Source organism: Aricia agestis, chromosome 4, assembly GCF_905147365.1.
Source record: "Aricia agestis chromosome 4, ilAriAges1.1, whole genome shotgun sequence".
NCBI classification, from domain to species: Eukaryota; Metazoa; Arthropoda; class Insecta; order Lepidoptera; family Lycaenidae; genus Aricia; species Aricia agestis.
Window position 1 is genome coordinate 5,461,553 of NC_056409.1, and position 24,384 is coordinate 5,485,936.

Consider the following 24,384-nt stretch of genomic DNA (forward strand, 5'->3'; position numbering starts at 1 on the left):
CATTGACTAAATTATAAAAATAATAACGAACTAAGTCATAAATTGCGCGATTAAAGATGACCACTCATTTGCGATCAATTGTTTCGATCATACTAGAAAAAACTGGTTTGAAACTCAATATAAAAAAAACCTTTTTATGTTGAGTTAACAATCAAACCGATTTTATTCTGATTTAATCGTTAACACTCCATTGCAAATGACCCCTTCCTGTCCCCTTGACTTTCATAAAATTATAATTAAAATAATGAATTTATGTTAAACATGCATGTTGGACCCATAATATAGAAAATTATTGTTGACAACCACAAAAGCACACTATCTATGGTGACAAAATTACTTCTACAGTTAAATGAATTCGCCTTAGCTGCTTATAAGTTATAAACAAAATTTTTGTGAGGATTGACTATTCTATTCATGAATTTTTGTTATCAAAAAATATGTCTATCTTATCTGCTCACATTAGTGCCAAGAAAGGAGATGAAATCTTAATTTGCTGCTTACAGGATATTTAAAGATATGTTTGAAATGACTGGTTCAGTTGTGCGATACTTAATAGAATAATTTGTCTTATGTGTAGACACAAAATTATTTATTTCACTTACCTATTCAAAAATGAAAAATATGAAATTAGGTTGACTATTCATATTTAAATATATGAAAGCAAAATAGGTTTAGTAGCAATAAATATAAGATTATTCTAATAAAGGACAAAAATCACATTCAATATAGTCTGGTCGCGAATTTTAGAACCTATGGATCGGAGAGAGACGACCCATCTTTTCCGTCGCTCGTGACTGGATCTTAGACATTTAATGCAAAATATTTCTACTCTGCTATTATATAATGAACAAAAATATATTAATAAAACTTAATATCTAGTAAACTAACAATCATCTAGCATTGTCTAATGTAGGTAAAATCACAAAAAAATATATATATGGTTTCTATTATCCTCATTATTGCCAATTTGGTATTTACAGTCTCATTATAAATTATAATTTTTACAAAAAAAATACATTACCATTATAACTACTCAAGGTTAACGCCTCAAGCCCCAAGTGGTCACCGCCGACTTGTGTCTAGATTTCCCACAATCGAGGTATTAATAGTCAAATGTTACCATTAACAAGTTGCGCATAACTCTAAGATCTACTACAGCTAGAAAAGGAAGTGGGCATGGTAGATCAATAATAATAATAATCAGACGATACTGGTAGCCCCTCCAGTTTCACCAAGGAGTCTTAGAAGTTGTGCGCGGTTTATATATCAATGTTAAATTTTTCATCAGCACAACCGTTTTAAAGTTTTTAGTTTTTTTTCAGTCAACTAAATTGTGTACCATGGTAAGAAATGACTATTGTATAAATTGCCACAGTGCGCCATAGACTAATGTAAAATAGACAACAAAAGCTACAAACTTGTTGAAAACTTCACTAAAGTTATATGACCTTAAACTATCGCACTGTGCTAAGCCCAAAACATCGTAGATTTATTACACAAGATTATAACTTTATATTATTCAACAATTTCTCAATTTACAATTATATTAAATTGTACCAAAAATATCTTTTTTGTATATAGAACTATTCTTAGAACTTCTGACATTATCTGCGCAGTCATTGCATCGTAAACATCATTCGCTATGTCCACACTATGCAATTAATTCATCTTCAATTTTCGTCATCATCTTTTTATTCAACTTTCGTTTCGCATATTCAATAATTTAATGCGTCAAAATCCACCCGCGTTGGAAAGAAAAGTGTTATAGCGTCGCGGGCATGCCTCACGTGCGATGTTGACTGTGCTATAATATAACGCATGCCATTGATGAACAAAAAAAGGCACGGTGTGGACAAAGCTATTGACGATGAAATAAGCTAAATACGACGCAATGAATTATGACGGTCCATACGGCCCGATTCCGAGAGCGCAACGTTATATTATCTAGCAGGCCTATGCGCTACACTTAATTTATCCCGAAACAACAATTTTGTTGAATATCAATGCAAAAATTCGTCGTCGTCTCCCACCTGAAAAAGATTTTTTTTTATCAGTTTAAGTAAAATATTATGTATTTATTTATATAGCACACTACCTGGTTTTCATATTATTATGTTAGAAAATAAACTGATGTTAGTGGCAAAGAGACATGTAAGGGAAAAATTAATTAGAAACAAAAAACTTTTTGAGAAAAAGCTTTTATTTAAGCACTCTAAAATGAAGAAAATAAATTTCTCGTTAAAATGTTTAACTATTAAGTTATAACTTATAACCTCAATATATTATACAATTTGCATGATAATAAAAGCTTGTCGCGTGATTTGTGAATAAACTAGTACCAATTTAACTAGGAGTAAATTGATAAATTATATTTTTTTTATTTTTATCAAATTAAATACTGACAGATTATTAAGTCTCGCGACAAGCTTTTATCATCATGCAAATTGTATAATATATTGAGGTTATAAGTTATAACTTAATAGTTAAACATTTTAACGAGAAATTTATTTTCTTCATTTTAAAGTGCTTAAATAAAAGCTTCTTCTCAAAAAGTTTTTTGTTTATAATTAATTTTATGTTTTTTAGTTTGGCTAGATTTCTTAGTCTGTTTGATTATAGTTTGTTTTGTTTCAAGAATTTGTTAAAATCTGATTAACTTAAGTCCAAGAAATCGTACTTGATTTTGATCAGTGAAAAACCGTGTCTATATTTAGCGAGTTCCGTTTATTTCTGCGTGACTAAAAAATTAAATTTCACTTAACAAAAGTGACCGAATTCAACCCGGCTGGATTTGACCTGACATTTAAACATGACATGTCACATGACGCGACACGACACGACACGACACGTCATGACGCGACACGACATGACATGACACGACACGACACGGCACGACACGGCACGACACGAAACGACACGTCACGTCAGGACACGACACGACACAACACGACACGATACGACACAACACGACACGTCAAGTCACGACACGACACGTCACATCACGTCACATCACGACACGACACGACATTACACGACATTACATTCGTTACCGAGTTACTCTCAACGAGCCCTTTCATTTGATACCCATATTTCAGAAGTGCATTAACAATAACTATTCCCGTGTCTTGGATGAGCCGCCATATTTGATGTAGAGTGACATTACATTCGTTTTCATGTTACTCTCAATGAGCCCTTTTATTTGATATCCATATTGCAGTAGTGCATTAAGAATAACTATTCTCTCTTGGATGAGCCGCCATATTGGATGTAGAATGACATTACATTAGTTTTCGAGTTACTCTCAAAAATCCCTTTCATTTAATATCCATATTGTAGGACTGTATAGAAAATAACTATTTCGCCACCTTGGATGGTCGGCCATATTGGATTTAGAGTGATGTTACATACCATATCGTGCATTGTCATCCAAACTAAACGTGTATGCAAAATTTCAGCTCAATCGGTTAAATATATCTACTTCAAAATTGAGTTGCAAGATTTCACCCGAACATACATACTCACATACATACAGAGCAAGTTAAATAAAAGCTTTTAAAAAGGGGGAAAATACAATATTAAAACATTATTGCTTTATACTTTATAGATATCGTAAAAATGTTCAAACTTTGGTACCTGCAAGAAGTATTCAAAGTCACTACGGTGGCAGTTTCCTTCAGCCGAGAACGTGAATTTGTGGAAAGTTCCGTCCTCACATATTACTGTAATAAAAATAATATATTTTGTTTAAGGCAACATATTAAAGATTGTATTTTATGAAAATAATTTATGTACCATCGACGAAATTGATTCCTACAGGCAGTTGACGGACTTACGTCATGGGGTCGGCTTATGTCAATTCAATGTTAAGAAGCGCTTACACGGGCAATAATTACGGCAATAAATCTGAAGCATTTAGTGGAGCAATATATTTCATACCGCTCAAAATATATTCGATGGTCACATCACTCAATATTGTATTGCGCAATATTGCTACTTGTTGCCGCAAATTGCTTGATGTAGTCGTGACGTCAAAGTTGACGAGAATTGACTGGAGTTGAGCAATTTTAGTTGCCCGTATAAGTGCACCATTAGCTGTGATCGGTCGGAACTCGGATGGGTTTGATTTACGCCTCTAGTACACCGACGCTGCGAAACTGTAATAGAGCGAGATGCAATATAACGCATTGTCGTATGGCGGATGAGACAGTAAATCGGTTCGCCGCTGTTTCGCAGTTCGCAGCGTCGGTGGACTAGAGGCGTAACGCGGCCAAATTACTTAGGTCTGCTATCTGCCTAGGAATCAATTTCCTAATTGTACCTTTCGTGTGTCTATGAATTATGATAAAAAATAGCAAATTGTGGGCGCTAATAAAGAAACACTTGTTTGACTTGTCAGACATACATTGATGTGTGAAGGTAGATGATTTGTGCAAACAGCTTCTATAGGTACATATTATATACATACCGACAGCGTTGCAGTCGTCAGCGAGCGCACACAGCGCGGGGCAGGGCGGCGCGGCGGGCGCGGCGCACACCCGCCCGTACGTGCGAGCGCTCCACACGTGCAGCGTGCCCTTGTCCGACACGCAGCACAACATGGAGCCCGACCAGTTGAAGTTTATACTGGAAATACGATTATAAAAAAATAATGACAGAAAATACATTAAGTTTTATATTTATGTGTCGTGACAATAAAAATATTAATATATGCACTGTTATAACGTGCAGAAATTAACTTTCTACTAGATATAATGCTTGGACGGTCGGAGATTCTCCCGTGAGATTTATAGGTCTACCAGAATCTGGTGGCAATTTTTGACAGCAGATTTTCAAAAAATATCCTTGATTATTGGCAATATTTTTTTTATATTTGCATGGATCACACACAAAATAAGCCGCTAAAGGAAACAAAAGGGATCAAAATGTTTTATTCCAATTACCCCGGTATTGCTAGGGTCAATTTATTTTCTCACTTTTTGCCATCAGATTCTGGTAGACCTATATATGCTCGTATTATAGTATATTAACTAATAATTAAAAGATAGATTACCAATAAATATCCGCGTAGTCTGACCCGCGTCGCAGTTCGTGCAGCAAATGCTTAGTGGCGGTATCCCACAGTCGGACAATAGTCCCGCGAGCGGACGCCGTCGCCAGCTTCCCGCCGCTCGGCGACACGCAGACCGCTGCAATATCACTCTGGTGGCAGGAGAGCACTGCGGGCGAACTGGACGCCGCCCCCTTTACCGCCCTCGACACGTCCTGAAGCGAGATAAAAATACATTAGAAAGAGATGGATCCCTCAAGTGGAGACTGGTGTGACATTATGGCTGGTTAGCTGGACGTCACACGACTATTTCATAAATGTGAAATAAGCCATTGTGATTCATTTTGATTTACATACAAGTAAACAAAGTTTAGCGTCTGTATAGCTACTAATTTGAATGCCTGTTATTTGCAGTACTTAAATAAATACAGCATGATTATCGACAATGCTGCCCTGCAGTGGGCTTTCGACAGCAATGCATTCGACAGCAGATAGTTTGATTGCTGTTGCAAGATACTTGCCCGTTTTCACCAACAACACCTAAAATTTAGGTGTCCCTTAAGCCAATATAAGGGGCACCTAACGTCAGTTTTGTTTCAATAATATAGGGGATGAATTGACAACCCCGTAACTCTTAGGTGACGTATATCACTACATAGTATAAAACAAAGTCGCTTTTTCTGTCCACATGTCCCTTTGTTCCCTTTAATTGCGGTTTTCTTTAAGGGGCTCCAATACGCGAATGACCTTGGGCAAACGAGTGTTTCCACACCCCACTTCCGTACCTCACCCCCGCGCCATTCGCAATAACGACATCTAGTGCAAAATCCAACAATCAACACAACGCAGTCTAAAATACCTATTTTAATGTAAAGAGGAAAACTATTTTAGACAGTTTGCTTATTTCACACAAGGTTAACGAGTCATGGTAGCGCAATGGTCAGAAGCATGAATATATAACATACATTATGAGTCTCAGGTTCGCTACGCGATGAAAATTTGGTTTTTATTAATTGCTACAACATTTATTTGGAATATTTTATTATTAATTGGGTAAAACAAATGTTTTTTCTTCAAAATGTTATTTATTCAAATTGCTGTTTTAAAATCCCTTCAGAATGTTTAGCTCATTAAAATGTAACTAGAGTAAGTACTCAAAAAATACGTAGCCTGTAATGAATGATAGCTTATTTATTGACTTTTTTTTAATTTTTCATTCAGAAGTAACGCGGCGGACGGCAGGCACACGGCGCGCCGTGCCGCGGGACGCACGCTTTTAGTAGTCGACGTAGTTTCCGTGGACGTTTTTTGCCAAATAATAAATTAGTAAATAATCCATGGTAAATCTACTCGACATAACTGTACAGTGTACACGCTCGAGATCAAAATTATTATACTAGCAGCGCTAAGGGTCGCTGTACACCGGAATGGCAGCGGCGAGGCGAGCACTTTCAGTGTCATACGGTTTTAAACTTTATCTTCTGTCTACTAGTCTAAGCGATAAATTGAGAATGGCGAAATATAGAGATAAGGGTCATAAAAATACGTGCGTAGCTCATTAGATTCGGGAAGACGTCTAGAAAAATGTATCGGAAGCGTGTATTAGCACACAAAAAATTGCAAAAGTTATAAGCAAATTAGGTTGCCAAAAAAAAGGTATTACGTTTTTTGTTAAAAACTCCGGAACTATTAACATTTAAGAAGTTTAAAAAAAAGATTCTTAAAGAGGAGGAAATTTCCATAAGAAAACTCCCAACCTCCTAACTCCTAAATAGGGCATCGAGACCGGGTTTTCCCGAAACCCGAAAACCCGGGTTTTGGGGGTCATGAAAAAACCCGGGTTTCAAAAATGGAACCCGGGGTTTTTGAGCTTTTCGGGTTTTTCGTTTTTTTGATAATTATTAAAGGCCAGACCTGATTTAATGGTATTTATAACAAATTTTATAACATATTGTATAGGTTTAATTATTTATATTGGTCACAATTAAACAACATATAATATTTTTAAGAAAAAGTTTCGTTTTAGGAGCATTAAAGACTAATTGTCATAAAAATATTTATTAATAATAATTAATAATACATATTTTAAAAAACCTACCAAAACTATTCAATGTAAAAAAGCCAAGTCTCTTCAATCTATCCTTCGCAAAAAGTTTTCAAATTTCATAGAAGCCAAGTCTTGTTAAACTTATTTTATAGTTTTCAATCAACATTCAGTGATTGACTACAGTTTTGTTTATTATGTGATCACAGGCTTACAAAATAAAGTGTGGACAGCTTCAAAGGGTTCTAAAGACTTAGAAGTAAGTCTGCTGAAAGTACCGTAGACTTTTGATGATGGGCAAGTCAGCCACTAGGTGACAAAACGTTGAAACTTAACATTTTAAACTTTCGCGTTGCATTATAATTAAACTTTTTAATCGGGACTTAACGCGACTTATTTAAGTAGTAATGCTACTACGAGTACATACTTTTTCTCGACGTTTCGGCCGTGTTGCAACGGCCGTGGTCACGAGGGGACTGAGAAAAAGTATGTACTCGTAGTAGCATTACTACTTAAATAAGTCGCGTTAAGTCCCGATTAAAAAGTTTAATTACGTTGAAACTTGTTGGTGATAAAATACACCCATCAACAAGGTCTTTGGGATATTTGTATTTTTGGAATATCTAAAAACCTGTCAGGAATTTTTGGAAACAGTGTATGGAACAATGATAGCTTATTTTTTAATATTTAATAAAATATTATTAAAAACACTTTTCCGAATTTTATCGTTTATAAAGCAATCACAGGTATATACAATATACAGTCACAAAAATTCAATAATAAGTAAACAAATCTTTATTTCCTTTCATAAACTGAAAATTTTATTCGAATGAGATATTTTATTGCTGATTGTCAAATTAATAGTAATAATTTATACTGATCGATTTTTGGCTGCATACAGTATTTTTACAAAAAAATATTTATTGTATCCTGCTGCGGTATGATACCCAGTTTTCTTTGCAATTTAAAGTCATTATTTTCAGTCGTCTAACTTACTAAAAACACTTAAAGGTTTTTGTTTGTCGTTATGCTTTTTGTCATTATTTGTTATATTTACAACATAACAAAAAGCGACAATATGAAGACAATGCCATTAGTAAAAAGGTTCCAGGAGAGCAACCAGCCCCTAGAAACTGACAAAACCATGCCGAGGAGTTTCCATCAAGTATATTTTGAACCCATGTTTTTGTATTGCCATCTGACAAATGCGGCAGATTGCTTTTTATTGGTTGAGAGACTGAAGTTGGTAACACATAATAGGACGAATGGTGGCTTTCTTTAGCCGGCCGTGGATATCATACTCACTGCGGAATTACTAAAACACGTGATTTCGGTGAATCGAGATGAAATATAACAAGCAGAGTTTTTATCAGCACCAGCGCCAGAGACAATTTCTTGTGTGTAACAGCATGCCACCATGGTTAATCTTCCAAATTCATTAAAAGCAACATTCCGCATTTGCCATAATATTATGGTCTGGTCTGATCAATTATATGGTAATCTGACATGAATTTTGTCTATTGTGACTAGAACTAATGACTACAAAAAGCTTTGAGGTGTAGTGTAATGTAAGATTTTTCAGTAATGTAAGATTTTCCAGTTTGTTGGATAACAGAAAAGTTACCTTAAATTGCAAAGAATATTCGGCTTCATACCGTAGCAAGGCAGACAAAAGGCAATTTCAAGTAAAAACTAGGCACAAAAATTTAATTACAGGTATATCATCAATAAGGACCAAATAATTGATAATAACGTGACAATCAGCAATAAAAATGTAAAAGATGAAATAAAGATTTTTTGGCATACGTTTAATATTTAAGGTTATTCTTCCATTTACTGTCTTCAAAATTTCTTGATAGATTTTTATATATAAAAAACAAATACATTTAATAATATAATTATGTAATTTGGAGGTGAAGCTTGTTGTAATACTTAATCTTAGGCCGAAAATCTTAATCCCTAGCTTTGATAAGATCCAATATGTATAATAGGAGAGGTAAATAGTCGCTTTTCTAAAAGTATGTGACCGCACACTATGGTATTTAAATAGTATTTTACTGAAAAGGTGTTGGCAATCGCTAAAAATCATATTTAAAGTATTTTCGCTTCGTTAATCTTTGAATTTTAAGAAAACCCGAAAAAACCCGAAAAATCCGGGTACCCGGGTTTTCGTTTAAAAAACCCGAAAACCCGGCTTTTGAAAAAAGGGTCCGGGTTTCGATGCCCTAGTCCGAAGCCTCCGCGCGACATTTTTAAGTAGCGCGCGCGGCTTCAAATTTCAAAACCGAGCACGTCACACTGATTATTTTTTTAAAGGTATTAAATATTGATTTAAAAATTTCAAAAACTTATGGTGTATTCCGAACAGTTCAAAGAATTTGCTCCCGTTGGAAATTTAACTTCAAGTTAATTTTTCAACAAATTAGACAAATGTTAACTAACGAAATTTTTTCGTGGTGCCCTTGTTACAAACATACTTAACAAGATCACGCCATAAAAGTTTAAAAAAATTAATACTTTGTTTATAATAATTTTTTAACTTGAAGAAAAAACTAGAAATCCAAGTAATATTGTCAAAAAAATTTTGTTTCATTTATTATCACGTAAGTAATTGTTTTCATATCAATGAAGGACACGTATTAACTAAAAAAAATGAAAAATTTATAAACCAATGGACTATTTCGATGTTTTTAAAAAAAAAATTTCTTACCTTTATTCTCTTGAAAATATTATGATTTTTAGAAACAATTTTTTTTCTTAATAACAATATTTTATTGTTTATAATCGTTTTTTTAATATTTCAATTGTTTGAATTATTAGTTTAAAATTAAAAATTTTCCTCTTAAAGATCATGATTGATCGTCCTCAATATGGTTACAAAAACAAAAATTTTTTTTTCAACAATTTCATTGTTTATTAACTTAACAATTTGTTAAAAAAAATTCCGAACTTTTTTATATCCATCAACATCGTTGTTTTTGTATTTTTTAGGAGATTCAGAAAAAGAATTTGTTTCATTTATTAATGAAACAAATTTTTTTTGACAGTATTACTTGGATTTCTAGTTTTTTGTTCAAGTTAAAAAAATATTATAAACAAAGTGTTACATTTTTTTTATTTTTTATGGCGTGATCTTGTTAAGTATGTTTATATCAAGGGCTCCACGAAGTGAAAAATTTTTACGAAAATTATTTAAGATTTTATTTAAAGTACAATGAGGACGGAAGTTCGAAAAAATTTCGTTAGTTAACATTTGTCTAATTTGTTGAAAAATTAACTTGAAGTTAAATTTCCAACGGAAGCAAATTCTTTGAAGTGTTTGTAATACACCATAAGTTTTTGAAATTTTTAAATCAATATTTAATACCTTTAAAAAAATAATCAGTGTGACGTGCTCGGTTTTGAAGCCGCGCGCGCTACCTAAAAATGCCGCGCGGAGGCTTAGGAGGGAGTTGGGAGTTTTCTTATGGAAATTTTTCCTCCTCCTCTTTAAGAATCTTTTTTTTAATTTTCTTAAATGTTAATAGTTCCGGAGTTTTTAACAAAAAACGTAATACCTTTTTTTTGGCAACCTAATTTGCTTATAACTTTTGCAATTTTTTGTGTGCTAATACACGCTTCCGATACATTTTTCTAGACGTCTTCCCGAATCTAATGAGCTATCGCACGTATTTTTATGACCCTTATCTCTATATTTCGCCATTCTCAACTTATCGCTTAGACTATACGGCCGCCCGTAGCCGCTCGTGGCCGCTCGTGGCCGCTGGCGGCCAACGATATCAAACTACTTAGATTACGACGTACATGCCGTCTAAACTGTAGCAATCAGCAAGGTTTTTGCATGCAAAATGTGCATCGAGAAAATATTGTCGTCCTTTTTTGTCTTACAGTAATATAAGACTTATTATTACAAACGGACGTTTTATTGTTGTTCATTTTGACGGGCTCATTCATGGTTTCAAGGATAACGGTGTTTATACTTACACACTGTATATAAATGTATATCATAATATATGTACCTACCTATACATATAATAATTATATTATAAATATACATGTAGTAAAAAGAATAATTTCAATATTACAAACGTCCGTTCGTTATATTGAAATTCACTCCAATTTTATTTATTTGTACATATAAATATTTTGCACGTATCATTACATAATAATATAATATTTAAAAAAAAAATTGCATCGCAATCGCGTGCATTTGTGACCTTGACATCGGGCACGCCCACGCCGCCGTCTATTCGGTGGGTATGCATGTTACTATAGCAAAGACAAGTTCATTATTGTTCTGAATAATTATGACAGATGGCGTGCCTGATTTTACGTAATTTAAATCGTAGGCGCAGCGACGCGAAGCGACACAACCTCCCTCTGCCGCCCGCGTCCCGCTCCGACCCCTCTCTTCAAAAACAGCTATAAGTTGTCATATCTAATAAAATATTGCATTAAATAAAAATTTAAGAAAACACATTTGTAAATGACATAAATACTCATAATTTAAGCCAAAATTTCTGGCAATATATTTTGAAACAACATAATTATAACAATATTTGTAGGAAAATTATTGCGTTCAAATTTATTTTTTTTCTCGTAAACTATACTTCTAAATTAGAATTTTTTAAAAAGGAAATGAAGGTCAATAATTTAGCTATCATTACGTATTTTATATTAAGTACTCTCTTTACATTTGAATGAGCAATAAAGGAAAACTCTGCGGGCAATATGGTATTTTCACGTAATGAAGCCCCTTAATAGATAGAGTGATTAAAGAGGAAGGCTTGTGATAAATATAAAGATTTTTATGGGAGTTCGCTATTTTACAAGTAAAATATCAGACGGCCATTCGATAACAGATTCATTGTCAAGGCAACCGTCATCTAACGTCGTCGTCGTTGCCACATACGTCACCTAAGTATTACGGGGTCGTCAATTCGTCCCCTAAATTATAAGGGTCACCTAATGGTTTGGCGGATGAATCGCATAATAGGTTGTTTTAATCAAAATATACGTCACCTAAGTTTTACGGGCTTGTCAATTCATCCCCTAAATTATAATGGTTTAGGTGTTACTTAAACTTCGGTAAAAACAAAACTTCCGTTAGGTGCCCCTTATATAGCCTTAAGGGACACCTAAATTTTAGGTGTCGTTGGTGAAAAGTGACCCTGCGGAAATAATTAAAAGGAGACAAGTATTTAAAGTATTTCCAAGTATCTTGTTTAGTGAACCAAAAAAAAAAAACTCACCAGTAGCTGCAACGAGCCCTTTCGATGCGCGGGTGCAGCTAGTATCTGCAGCGCGTTAGGGTCGGTCGCTATAGCGCATAACGGCCGCGCGGTCGCCGGCGTCCGCAGCAACGCGACGCGCGTTAACGTCGGTAGCGACAAAACTTGGACTGACGACGCTAATACTACAGCCACCCTGAAAATTATTTATAATTGTTTAAAATATAATGCGTATTTGCGTTTGTTCTATTGACATTATTAACGTTTGACGATGTGGTTTAAGTAAATATTATGATCAACAAATAGGTATGTTTCATTGGAAAATAGACGAATTATACAATTGGAATCAACCATTTACAATAATATATAGGTATATTATATAAAATTCTCCTGTCACACCGTACTCCTCTTAAACGGCTTTACTGATTTTTACCAAATTTTATATGCATATTCAGTAGGTCTGAGAATCGGCTACTGGCTACTTTTTATATTGCTAAGTGCATTTGTTGAATTAATAATAGTGAACTATTACAACTCGAGACTGACAGCGAACAATGTTTGTGCGACGGGATAGCGATGGACGTTGACATGGTGCCGTACTTATTTAGTCACTTCAATAAAATAATATACGAAACACTTTATATGGCAAAACAACATTTGCCGGGACAGCTAGTATATTATGTTTAATAATATTAGGTATATATACGTTAACGTGATTATAAAATATATGTTACAACTTACAATACGAGTACATTTTCCTAGTATATTTAAAAGTGTTGAGTAACTTTAGTGTAACTTGTAATATTAATTTAGAAAAATAAAATACGTCTTAGCACAATTTGAGATCAATCTAAGTTGCGAAATAGTTTTAATCAGGAAAAACCTTGAGATTATTCAAAATGTCTACGTGATATATTATGTTATTTTATTATTTAGAACAAAGACATTTGGTACATTATTGTACGGCATCTGCATGCTAGTAACTTAATTATAATTAGTTTTAATGGATACAAGTATCTAAACTGTAACAAAATTTTAAAAATCTAATAGAGTAAAGTTTACTCTTTTGGTAGAACAAATTGATACACAATACAGTATTGATTTTTTACCAACAAATAATGACGTATACTAGGAAATATCACCGTCATGGTTAGGAACGTGACTTTATTACTAATAACACTTAATAGCAACGACTGCCTAATGTGGCAGTTGTGGGACAGAGGGACAGAATGTACCCCATCTTCTGGTTCAGAGTATATTATAACAACTGCCGTCGACATAGACTGCTTTATTACTAACAAATAGATCCAGACTAGTGACATTATTTTGATAAACTCTAAGAACTGAGTTCTCACGTAATTTTATAAGATGAAACATAATATCTAAATATTTTAAGTCGGGTTTTCCTTCCTGACGCTATAACTCCAGAACGCACGAACCGATTTCCACGGTTTTGCATTCGTTGGAAAGGTCTCGGGCTCCGTGAGGTCTATAGAAAAAAAAATCAGAAAAAACTTCAAGAGAAAAGCAGGAAAACAGGTAAAATCATTTTATAGCAAAACAACATTTGACGGGACAGCTAGTTATAGATATTTAAGTAGATATATTATTACTCTATTAGGTCAAGGTCACATAATATTATCTTATCATAATATGCGCATTGACATGTGTTACAGTTAACAAAGCCACGGTGATTCAAACAATTAATAGATTAGGAAGTGTTAGTAAAGTGTGTTAAGGTTGAAAACTTGAATCAACATTTCTGCAATACATTGTCTACACTCTAGTCTACGATCTACATCATCTATATAGCAGCTATACTCAAAATATATGCACGGGCACGCGGCCCGAAGCCGCAGCCGCCGGGACTTCGCAAAGTCGTCGAGAAAGAAAAAACACTGATCTATAGCTGTAGCTCCGTTTTTATTTTTAATAGAGGCTCCAGGACTTGCTTAAAACAAGTAATCTTGCAAAGGTGTTATTCTAAATAAGCTCTCTACCTTTATTTCCTCAACTCTACTGGGTTTAATCTACCAAGACTCCTTGGCATATCCTACTAATATTATAAAGGCGAAAGTTTGTTTGGATGTATGGATGTGTGGATGTTTGTTACTCTTCTTTCACGCAAAAACTACTGAACGGATTTTAATGAAACTTTACAATAATATAGCTTATACATCAGAATAACACATAGGCTACAATTTTAACCAACTTTCAAAATGGGGGAGGTGTTATGTTCGTTTTCTTATATTCAACGATTACTCCGCCGTTTGTTAACCGATTTTCAAAATTTTTCTTTTATGGTATATAGGGTATCATCCCAATTTGGTATTATATTCACAAAAGTGGTGATCTGATGAAGGATCCATAAGTAATCGAGGGAACTCCTCAAAACTTATAGGGAAACATGTGGTGACTTCGGTTTCGTGAGAAGTTTTCTGAGCATATGCTACCAACAAGTAAGATTTTGCACCGAGATATACCTGGTATACCGTGGTTCGGAAGTAGCTGAGAGAACTCCTGATTCTTTATAGATACAAGTTTGGGAGTTTCGGCGTTGTTTTAAGAACGGAAAGCATATGCTACTATGCAAATTACATTCATCATCATCATCATCACTACCATATTATACCATTTCATAGTCTTAGATCGAGACTCAAGTTTGTCAAGCGATAATTAAAAAAAATCTATACCTACCTAATATTATAAACCTGAAGAGTATGTTTGCTTGAACGCGTCAATCTCAGGAACTACAGGTCCGATTTAAAAACTTATCTCAGTGTTAGATAGATCATTTATCGAGTAAGACTATATGCTATATTATATTATCACGCTAAGACTTATACGACCGAAGAAACTCAGGAAAATGTGGGAAAAACGGGGGAAATATTTTTATGGGAAAATGTACGGTTTCTGTAAAATTCCTAATTTACGCGGGCGCGGGACATCTAGTAATATTATATGTCATGGATCTTCCCTTTTATGATTAGTCATTTGAACATGCGATTTGATTACTAAGAACTTAGTATTCTCCCATTCTATAGTTTCTAATCCCCGCGACCTTCGAGATACGAGTGTTGGACTTATAGATCTAAGTACTAGAATTCAGGGGTGGCCAACTTAATTAGATCTTCTACTGTTTACTAACGAAACCCTGTGCCATCTACCCAGTACTATCAGAGAAGTTGATTACTAGGCAGATGGGGGACCTACGTAGTTTGGTCGCGTTACGTCAAGCCCAGCCGACAGATCACAATTTAGTACACACTTTCGCATTTATAATATTAGTAATGTAGTATGGATTTAATGTTCTAATAACTCACTTATCCTTTCTCGCCTTCAACGCTCGTATCGGCGACTTGAACAGCACCTCTGCCTTGAAGGCGCGTTGCTGGTCGTCCAAGAGCATGAGGGCGCAGGGCCGCCGCGCGCGCACCACTAGCAGCCAATTGGTGCGGAACACCATCTCGCACAGCGACACCTCGCCCAGCTCCTCCTTGCCTGGTGACGTCAGCACAGAGTGAGAGGGAGATACAGAGTGACAGAGAGAGGGATACGAGCAGATAGAACAGCATGAGGACGCAGCTCGCGCGCGCACCACCAGAATCCAGTTGGTGCGTAACACCATCTCGCACAGCGACACCTCTCCCAGCTCCTTCTTGCCTGGTGACGTCAGCACGGTGAAGTATAGAGGAGAGAGAGAGAAAGGCCTTAGGGCTGTCGCCGATTAATTGCAGTGAGAGAGAACGAAACAGCTAGATTAATATAAGAAAACTTAAAGGATTTCGAGGAGAGTCATTCCTAGATTTATAAACAGGCCGTATAGGCCGCGGCCTAGGTACGGCAGCCTCCTAGGGAAGCGGCAGTTTTTTGTACATGGGGCGGCGGAAATAAAGTGGCAGCCTACATTTATAAAAAATATAAATCCGGCACTGAGGAGAGTGAAATAGAGGGAAATGACAGAAAGAGAAAATAGTTCATTTTAAGGGGCTTTTAAGTAGGCTATATAAATTGCAATACATATTATATTGGTTTAAATGTATTATCATGCAATTTGCCACATCTAAAGGTTTACAACTCTGTAGTGCAATCGTTTCACTTAAAATAATGTAGCTTTGATATACATAGTTTAAAAGATTATAATATTGTAGCAATGTAGGTATGTTCGCAGTTCGACACATTTATATACAGAAGTACCTAGTACCTACTGCGTATGCGTCAGTCGTCACACTCACACATGTAAACACGCATTATCGCCACCTGCATTATGTTTAAATGAAGTAAAAAAATATTATTATTACGATTAATCATCATCATAAACATAACTACTTACTGTTATAATCTTTCACATGTACGATAAGTTTTTTAACATTATGAAACAATGTTCTAAAAATAATAATTAATCAACAGAAAAGTCACTCAACTACTCTATTATTTTGTGATGAACACTTCTACTAAATTAATTTAATTACTAAATATATCATAAAAAAAATAGAAATAAAAGTATTTACTCATTGTAAACTTTCATAAGAGGCCTATGTCCAGCAGTGGATGACTATAGGCTGATATGATGATGATGATGATGAAACTTTCATAAAGCTAGTAAACAAGAACAGCAATGAACTTTTTGAAGTTATTAAAACCAAAGAATACAACTTACTGTAGTGCGCCTTCTCGACAAGTGGGTCGACATTGTACACGCGCAGACCAGATGTTAGGCAGCAAGTGAAGCAGCCTGAAATATAATCATTATATTGAAATATAATCATAAAAACTATATTGTGTTGCTTTAGGTTAATATTTTATAATAATTATTCTACAATGGCTGAAAACAACTTATTTGGTATTCTGATTTTAACACAGAAGAACTTTTATACAAATTAATGAACAATTAATAGTTAAATAAAAGATCAACTTTCAAGTACATTTAAACAAAGTAATTGTATTTCAAAATTATAAAAATTATAGCTTATCTATTTTTATCGCGGCCACATGTGGCCGCCTGTCAGTTGAAGCATTAATATTTAATAGTAAATACCACATAATTCCTAGCTTGCAATTATAGTAATGCAATAAATATTTTGTCTATGTTAACACTAGAAAGAGCGGAGCGGTCAAATGACCGCATTTTCGTTTTTAATTTGCGATATTTTTGTTACCTTTGCATGAAATTCGTTTTCCTCTCGTGACATTTAATAATTTTCGATTGTTTAAATTGTGATAACGTGTTATTAATGATTGCTCAATAATTATAAGTTTTAAATAACAACCTACCTAGAAAGACCGCAGCGGTCAATTGACCGCTTGAATAAAATTTCTAAAGAAAGTGGGGTTTTCTTGCAAGTTTTATTTTTCTTTAAAATTTTTTATTATTATTATGTTTTGTTTGTGTATTGTATTTCAAATTTGATTTAAAATTTATGAAAAACTCGACTTGTCAATGACTCATAGGACAAAAGTGGGATAAATATTTTTATTCACATAAATGGTCTAAATTTTCACATTTTTATATGTAAAAATAATGGTAATATATTTACAAATATAGTATGTGCACAAATAAACTTTTACCTTGCCTGTTTTGATATTGTAACGTATTTCAAGTTTTTTGCCTTATGAAACCCTGTTTTTTGAAAATTATCAACGTTACTACAAAAATCTGTGTCAATTTTCACAGTATGTTGAACCTGAGTTGATCTAACACAGCCAGGGTTTATTAGTAGTTCGAATTTCAATAAAATGTTTATGCTGGGTTAATTTAATTTTTGTTTTACCTACACAAACAAAGGTTGCGAATTGTAGTTCTATGAAAATATGATAAAAATTGTTATATTTATGCTAATTTTAAGTATATTTCATTTCTAAAGCATATTTTTTGTATTTTTTTAGCTTTAGTGATAAAAGATTTTTATATTGTGACTAAAAATACGACACATAAAAATAATAGTTTTGTCCTCTAATAGGGTAATCAAGATATTCATGGCTTCTAGACGTGAATTACTGTACATAAGAGTAACTTTACCATTATATTGCTAAAATGAGAAAATATAAAATCTGAAAAAACGGTGTTTTATGCTCAAATACAGGAACAAAACCAATAAAACTTGTGGAGTCATTATAATGTCATTATATCAGTAGCAGGTCTATAAAATGCTTTTTTAAATAATTTTCTTGAATATTTGTTCTATAATTTAATTTAGTTACATTTATAAATAATGACATGATCAATAAAATGCAAAAGCAAAATAATAGGACACACAAAAAATGTAAAAACATACGATGGGTCATTTGACCGCTCTTGGTCTTTCTAGGAAGTTCAGAATTCCGGTCTTTTTAGTGTTAATAAATTTAATCCTAATGTAGAAAGAACTAGAAGTTTATTAAACTAATAAAAAAATTCACACTATGTATGGAGACGTGCTACTTTTAAATTGTTTTGTTCTTGTCTGCTAAGTTAGGAACAGGGCCCCCGCTACCATATGTGCAATGCACACGGGCGCCATCCTCTAGGGGCGCCAAATCGCCATTTTTAGGGGCCAAATCGCCATCTTTAGGGGCGCCAAAACCAAGGACCCAAAAAATTTGCCTAAATGGGTGCCAAAATCCTATTTTTGCACACAGGCGCCAGTAACCCTTACGGAGGCCCTGGTTAGGATGGTTCTTTGCTTCATAGATAACGACAAAACATTGTATATAATTTCTATATATCTGTATACAATGTGGGTCATTTTATTAAAAAAAGATATAATATGTGTATGGGGAGGTTAGTAGGTACAGTTTGTTTAGTAGAGTTTCAATCATAAAAGCAAAACTATTTTGAAGTAATTTTAAGTTCAGAGACAACTGAACTGGTATGAAAGCTAACAAAAATTTAGTAAGTAAAAAGTTATGAACAACCGAACTGGTTTTAAAATATGACTCACAGTTAACACAATGCTGAATGCTATAAAAAAAATAAAACGGTAGCAATATGGACAGCGAGTTTAGCAATTTTGTTTATGTATTTGTTTACGTACTTATATCGAGATATTGGTCGCAAGATTTACAAGCTGGTCAGTGAATTTGGTATAGTACATGCGTAAATAAAATTCTGCGCGGGTGATCGACTAAAAATACAAACAACACGTGGTAGAGCATCGAACTATCACTCGCGCGTGGCGATCATAATAAACGCAATAACATGAATTCTAACTTGCTGAGTGCACGATCTTATTTATTCGACAGTACTATTTATGAGCATGTGATTTGTTGTTGCGGTGCAGTGAAATATTGTTAAATGAGAACAAAGAACGCAGGTTGACGAACTAGGAAGTAATTCAAACCTTGGTCCTGGTTAAACCCCAGGCTCGTGATCCCGCTGCTCCTCCGGCGCGCCATGTTTTACGCACAATAGATTTATCATAAACATTGAGTTGCCTTTTTATCGATTGTCTTATAGGACATTTTCACATTGAATTTTTTAAATACGCATATATTTTAGTTACATTGCGAACAATGTGTGAAACACAGCTGATATTTTGATGACTGATGACAGAAAAACATTAAGTGTTGCCATCAATGAAATTATCTACTTCTTCTTCGACATGTCTGCTAGATTAAACTTTGGCCAGATTTTTTTTATAAAATAAGTACATACCTATTTATAGTTTCATTCATTGTAATTGGAATTTGACTAAGTTTGAAAGTTGCTGACAAACATAATTGCTTACTTTATTTTGTAAAAAATTAAAAAAATGGAAAACTTCAAAACCATTTTGTCTTCCCTGGTTGAAGAAATTATTTTTCAAGTAAAATTTTCAGTTTTAAAAACGGTTTTAAATTATTTTGGGTGCCATTTAGCTAAGATAATAATTGGGACGTTAAGACACGTAAAACTTATAAATTTTTAAAAGTACGTTACCAAATTTTTTTCTCAACATGTCGAAACTCGAAATTATAGTAGTTAGGCTGTTATTTGATACTTTACTTTCAGGAGTTCAGTCATCGCTTCATCGCTAGTTTAAGATGGATTTTGTTACAACAAACAATAATGACTTTCAATTTCCTTTTTATAAGCAGGTTGTAGGAAAGTAAGTGATCTAATTTTTATTCCACTCCTTGTCTTTCTACGATCTATGCCTACCTTACCTACTCATTACGAGCAATGAGCATCCTGTTGATCTAACTGTAAGTACCGTCCCTGTAAGTGGCGTCCCAGCCAAAATAACTCTCTTTATGAAACTATACCTACCATACCACTGCATCGCAGTCCGCAAGTCGCAACATGTCATTCTAGTACCTACTAGGTATATTGGACGTCCAATAACTATACTTACCTGCAGCAAACTGCTACGCTTTAAGCCTTATCCAATGCTGATTTCAGGCCATGCGAGCCTCCCAAACCAAATTCCACGCCGCTGGCACGTCCTCCACCTGTCGCTCCATACAGTCACTGCGACTCCCACTCCTACTCCCCCCGAGTGGAGCAATACAAGCAGCTGCTAGAGAAAGAGCAGAAGCTCTGCCAAGATTATGAACATCTTCAGAAGCAGGTTCTTTCAATCATTTCTTGATTGCGCACAATTAGTAGCTGCAGCCTGTAGGTGTTAGTATTGATTGAGTACAGCATATGAAGATAGTCAATTTTGTTGCTATTAATTTTTAACAGGCAATGAAATATTAATTTTATTACTACGAAAGTACGAAGTACGAACTATGTAGAGAATGTTTGTATTATTGCTAATAACATCCTTACAGAAATTGATGCTATTCGCACTTTTCTAGTACCTAATAGACAATTTTAAAATACTACAATATTATATGTATGAAAATAATTCATTATAATCTTTAAAAATCCAAATAACAATGTTCTCTAGCTCCTTACGTTTTTAATACAGCTGGTGGACGTGACAAACGACATTTTGGACCATCCTTGCGATGACCTGGACACGAAGATGATGACGATGTACCAAGCCACATATAAAAAGAGATGTTAGTATGTTTGTATGAATTCTTAATACACAAATAAGATAAGGTAAAACACCTCTTACTGGCACTGTAAGAGTTCATAGTTACAACAAATAACAGAATTTATAATAACTAATTAGTAATTAATTATGGAATTGCTAGTAATTTCTACAAAAACATCTATGGTGTTAATGATATTTATGATGACTGCCAACGATGGGATAGTTTGCCCTATGATAAATTACTTGAAATGGTAGGAAAATGTTGGTTAGACCATATTTTAACGAATCACATTCATCATGTTTTCTATTCAATGCTTTGCAAATAGGACGAGTACTTTGACCGCAACGATAATTTGGTCAGAGCGTGACATGACACTTTGTCATCGCTCGATATGTAAATTACTTACAAATACAAGTAATTTACCTTATTGTTTAGCTAAAGTCAAAACCACTAGACCAGTCACAAAACATTGTGACTAGTCACAAATGTTACCTTTAGGTACTTAAGTATATTAAATGTGGTGCAAAGTTCTAGCAATCTGATGAATCTGCTAGATACAAGCTAAACATTTTTATTCATAACTTCGCATCATTAAAAAAAAATGCTAGGTTAAGATTAGTTATATGCTTATTAGGTACCTATACGGTATACCGTATATGTACCAATGAGTTTCTAAAATACTAGAGTAGCAATGTCTTACAAAAGATTCTCAGAAATGCGTAACCACTTTTTTGTTCAAAAGACAATGTCAAGTCATATATTCGTTATGTCATTATGTATGTGAGATATGCCTGCAGGCATCTTCGAAGTGGCAACGCGTTGCTACCGTAAACTTCCAATCTAGTTACGTTAGTAACATAGAATATCATTGATATGTACTATCGAGGAAGTTGATAGGCAGATGGGGGGCCTACGTAGTTTGGTCGCGTAACGTCAAACCCGGCCGACAGATCGCAATTAACATTGAATATTGACATGATCCGACCACATGACGTTGGTCTGTCAACTGCCTAGGAATCAATTTCCTCGATGGTACTTATATCTATATTTCTATACTAATATTATAAAGCGGAAGAGTTTGTTAGTTTGTTTGTTTGTTTGAACGCGCTAATCTCAGGAACTACTGGTCCGATTTGAAAAATTCTTTCAGTGTTAGATAGTCCATTTATCGAGGAAGGCTATAGGTTATATTTTATCTCGCTAAGACTAAAGGGAGCGAGGAAATAGAGGAAAATGTTGAAAAAACGGGGGGAAATTATTGGAAAGGGCTTATATGAACGCGCTAATCTCAGGAACTACTGGTCCGATTTAAAAAAATATTTCAGTGTTAGATATCCCAGTTATCAAGGAAGGCTATAGGCTATATTTTGTAACGCTAAGACTAATAGAAGCCAAGAAATAGAGGAAAATATGTAAAAAACGGGAAAAATCACTCACGAACTACTGGAGCATTTTTTCTGTTATTTGGATCAGATAAGAAGTAGATCACGTGAAGGATCATAAGCTTTTTTTGTGGACTATATTAGAAATATCTAATTTACGCGGGCGAAGCTGCGCGTATATTTGGCGTGGTCACGACATCACGCTTAAACAGCTGGACCCATTTTGCTGAAATTTGGTATAAAGATACTTTGAGTCCCGAAAAAGAACATAGGATACATTTTGTCCCGGAAAAATGTACGGTTACTGCACAAAATACTTTTATGATTTGTGCATAAACTATTCAATCTATTTTGATGGAATTTGGTATCGAGATACTTTGAGCCTCGGGAAAGGACAAGGAATACTAATTTTGTCCCGGAAAATGTACGGTTCCCGCACAATAAACTTTTAAGATTAGGTATATTCGCCTAAACTATTCAATCTATTTTGATGAAATTTGGTATGGCAATACTTTTAGTCTCGGGAAATGACAAGGGATACTTTTTATGCAGGAAAATATACGGTTCCCGCACAATAAACTTTTATCATTATCGCTTAAACTATTTAATCTATATTGAGGAAATTTGGAATGAAGATTGGGGATACTAATTTGAATCTGGGACAAGGACTGTTTTTTGTCCCGGAAAAATGTGCGGTTCCCACACAATATACTTTTCTGATTTGCGCGTAAACGATTCAATCGATGTACGGGAACAACTATAAACTAAAGTCTACGCGGACGAAGTCGCGGGCAACAGCTAGTTGTATAATATTATGTTACGCTTAAAGACCGAAAACGCTCAGTGAACGAAAAAAATATATATTATATAATACCTAATGCATGTTGTATTATGTGTAGGCTTTATAACATTAAAGTAGTTTAATTATTTTCAAACTTTACGAAATATTGTCCAACAGCATTCCCGGTGAGTGAATACAGAAAGATAATGGCGGCCTCGCAGTCTGACGCACCGATTCCGATGGAGAGTCACAGACTGGGTATCCTACGGTGCTACAAGGATCCCACACACTTCACACCCAAACCCCCTACCGTTCGTCCCACAATCCAACCGCCTAGGACGGTGCATACGGGCGTAGCACCTAAAGCAGCAGAGGTCTGGTTCTCCGACTATCCCGGTAGGACAGAATACATGGATACCTACAGCTCGTCTGCAAAATCCTCCTGGAGATCCATGCAGAGGTATAAGGAACCTTTGCCGTCGACTCGTCGAAGAGCGGATGTGTGCCTATAAGCTTTGCAGCACAAAAGATAATTTTTCGTAACATATAAATATTTGGCTAATCGTCTAGGTGTGAACTTATTCAAGTAATCGTTTAATCCACTTCAATCAAAATCAAAATCAAAATTGTTTTATTTCTGAATAAATTTAAAATAAATGTTTTCAGAAAGTCCTACATGATGCCTACCACCGGTTATAAAAATATTATGTAGTTTAATATTGAAAGATAGAAATGAATAAAGCAGGGAAGATGAAAATGTTTTTTATTGTTTTGTAAGTGAAATGCTGGCACTAAAGTGATCCATATAATAAACTCATTAATTTCGTCCATCAACTGCCTAAATTTTAAGTCGAAAGAACAAAGGCCCGATTCTCATACGTATAGAACTATCAGAGAAGTTGATTCCTAGGCAGATGGGGACCTACGTAGTATGGTCGCGTTACGTCAAACCG

At 34.6% G+C, this 24,384-nt stretch overlaps 2 protein-coding genes across 2 annotated transcripts; one reads left to right on the forward strand and one right to left on the reverse strand.

Moving 5' to 3' along the window:
- Positions 1-1,773: 1,773 nt before the first annotated feature.
- On the reverse strand, positions 1,774-19,836 carry LOC121726538 (WD repeat domain phosphoinositide-interacting protein 4-like). Its single transcript, XM_042113941.1, has 8 exons — positions 19,642-19,836; positions 16,983-17,057; positions 15,646-15,823; positions 12,344-12,518; positions 5,051-5,262; positions 4,466-4,623; positions 3,634-3,719; positions 1,774-2,030 (listed from the first exon to the last, which is right to left on the reverse strand). The coding sequence occupies exons 1-8, from the start codon at positions 19,694-19,696 to the stop codon at positions 2,001-2,003; spliced, it is 969 nt and encodes a 322-aa protein (XP_041969875.1). The 5' UTR covers positions 19,697-19,836; the 3' UTR covers positions 1,774-2,000.
- Positions 19,837-20,066: 230 nt separating this feature from the next.
- LOC121726545 lies at positions 20,067-24,034 on the forward strand. The gene is made up of 5 exons (XM_042113949.1): positions 20,067-20,210; positions 20,292-20,388; positions 20,682-20,850; positions 21,196-21,289; positions 23,609-24,034. The coding sequence occupies exons 2-5, from the start codon at positions 20,324-20,326 to the stop codon at positions 23,941-23,943; spliced, it is 663 nt and encodes a 220-aa protein (XP_041969883.1). The 5' UTR covers positions 20,067-20,210; positions 20,292-20,323; the 3' UTR covers positions 23,944-24,034.
- Positions 24,035-24,384: the final 350 nt, after the last annotated feature.

What these genes read in the sequence shown, in the direction of transcription:
- LOC121726538 (XM_042113941.1), bottom strand. Translation starts at nt 19,696, where the DNA reads ATGGCGCGCCGGAGGAGCAGCGGGATCACGAGCCTGGGGTTTAACCAG. An exon ending in TGTCGAGAAGGCGCACTACA is followed by an intron (nt 15,824 to 16,982) that starts GTAAGTTGTATT and finishes TGACGTCACCAG; the next exon opens with GCAAGGAGGAGCTGGGCGAG. An exon ending in TTGAAGGCGAGAAAGGATAA is followed by an intron (nt 12,519 to 15,645) that starts GTGAGTTATTAG and finishes AATAATTTTCAG; the next exon opens with GGTGGCTGTAGTATTAGCGT.
- LOC121726545 (XM_042113949.1), top strand. Translation starts at nt 20,324, where the DNA reads ATGGATTTTGTTACAACAAACAATAATGACTTTCAATTTCCTTTTTAT. An exon ending in TATAAGCAGGTTGTAGGAAA is followed by an intron (nt 20,389 to 20,681) that starts GTAAGTGATCTA and finishes TGCTGATTTCAG; the next exon opens with GCCATGCGAGCCTCCCAAAC. An exon ending in AGCCACATATAAAAAGAGAT is followed by an intron (nt 21,290 to 23,608) that starts GTTAGTATGTTT and finishes ATTGTCCAACAG; the next exon opens with CATTCCCGGTGAGTGAATAC.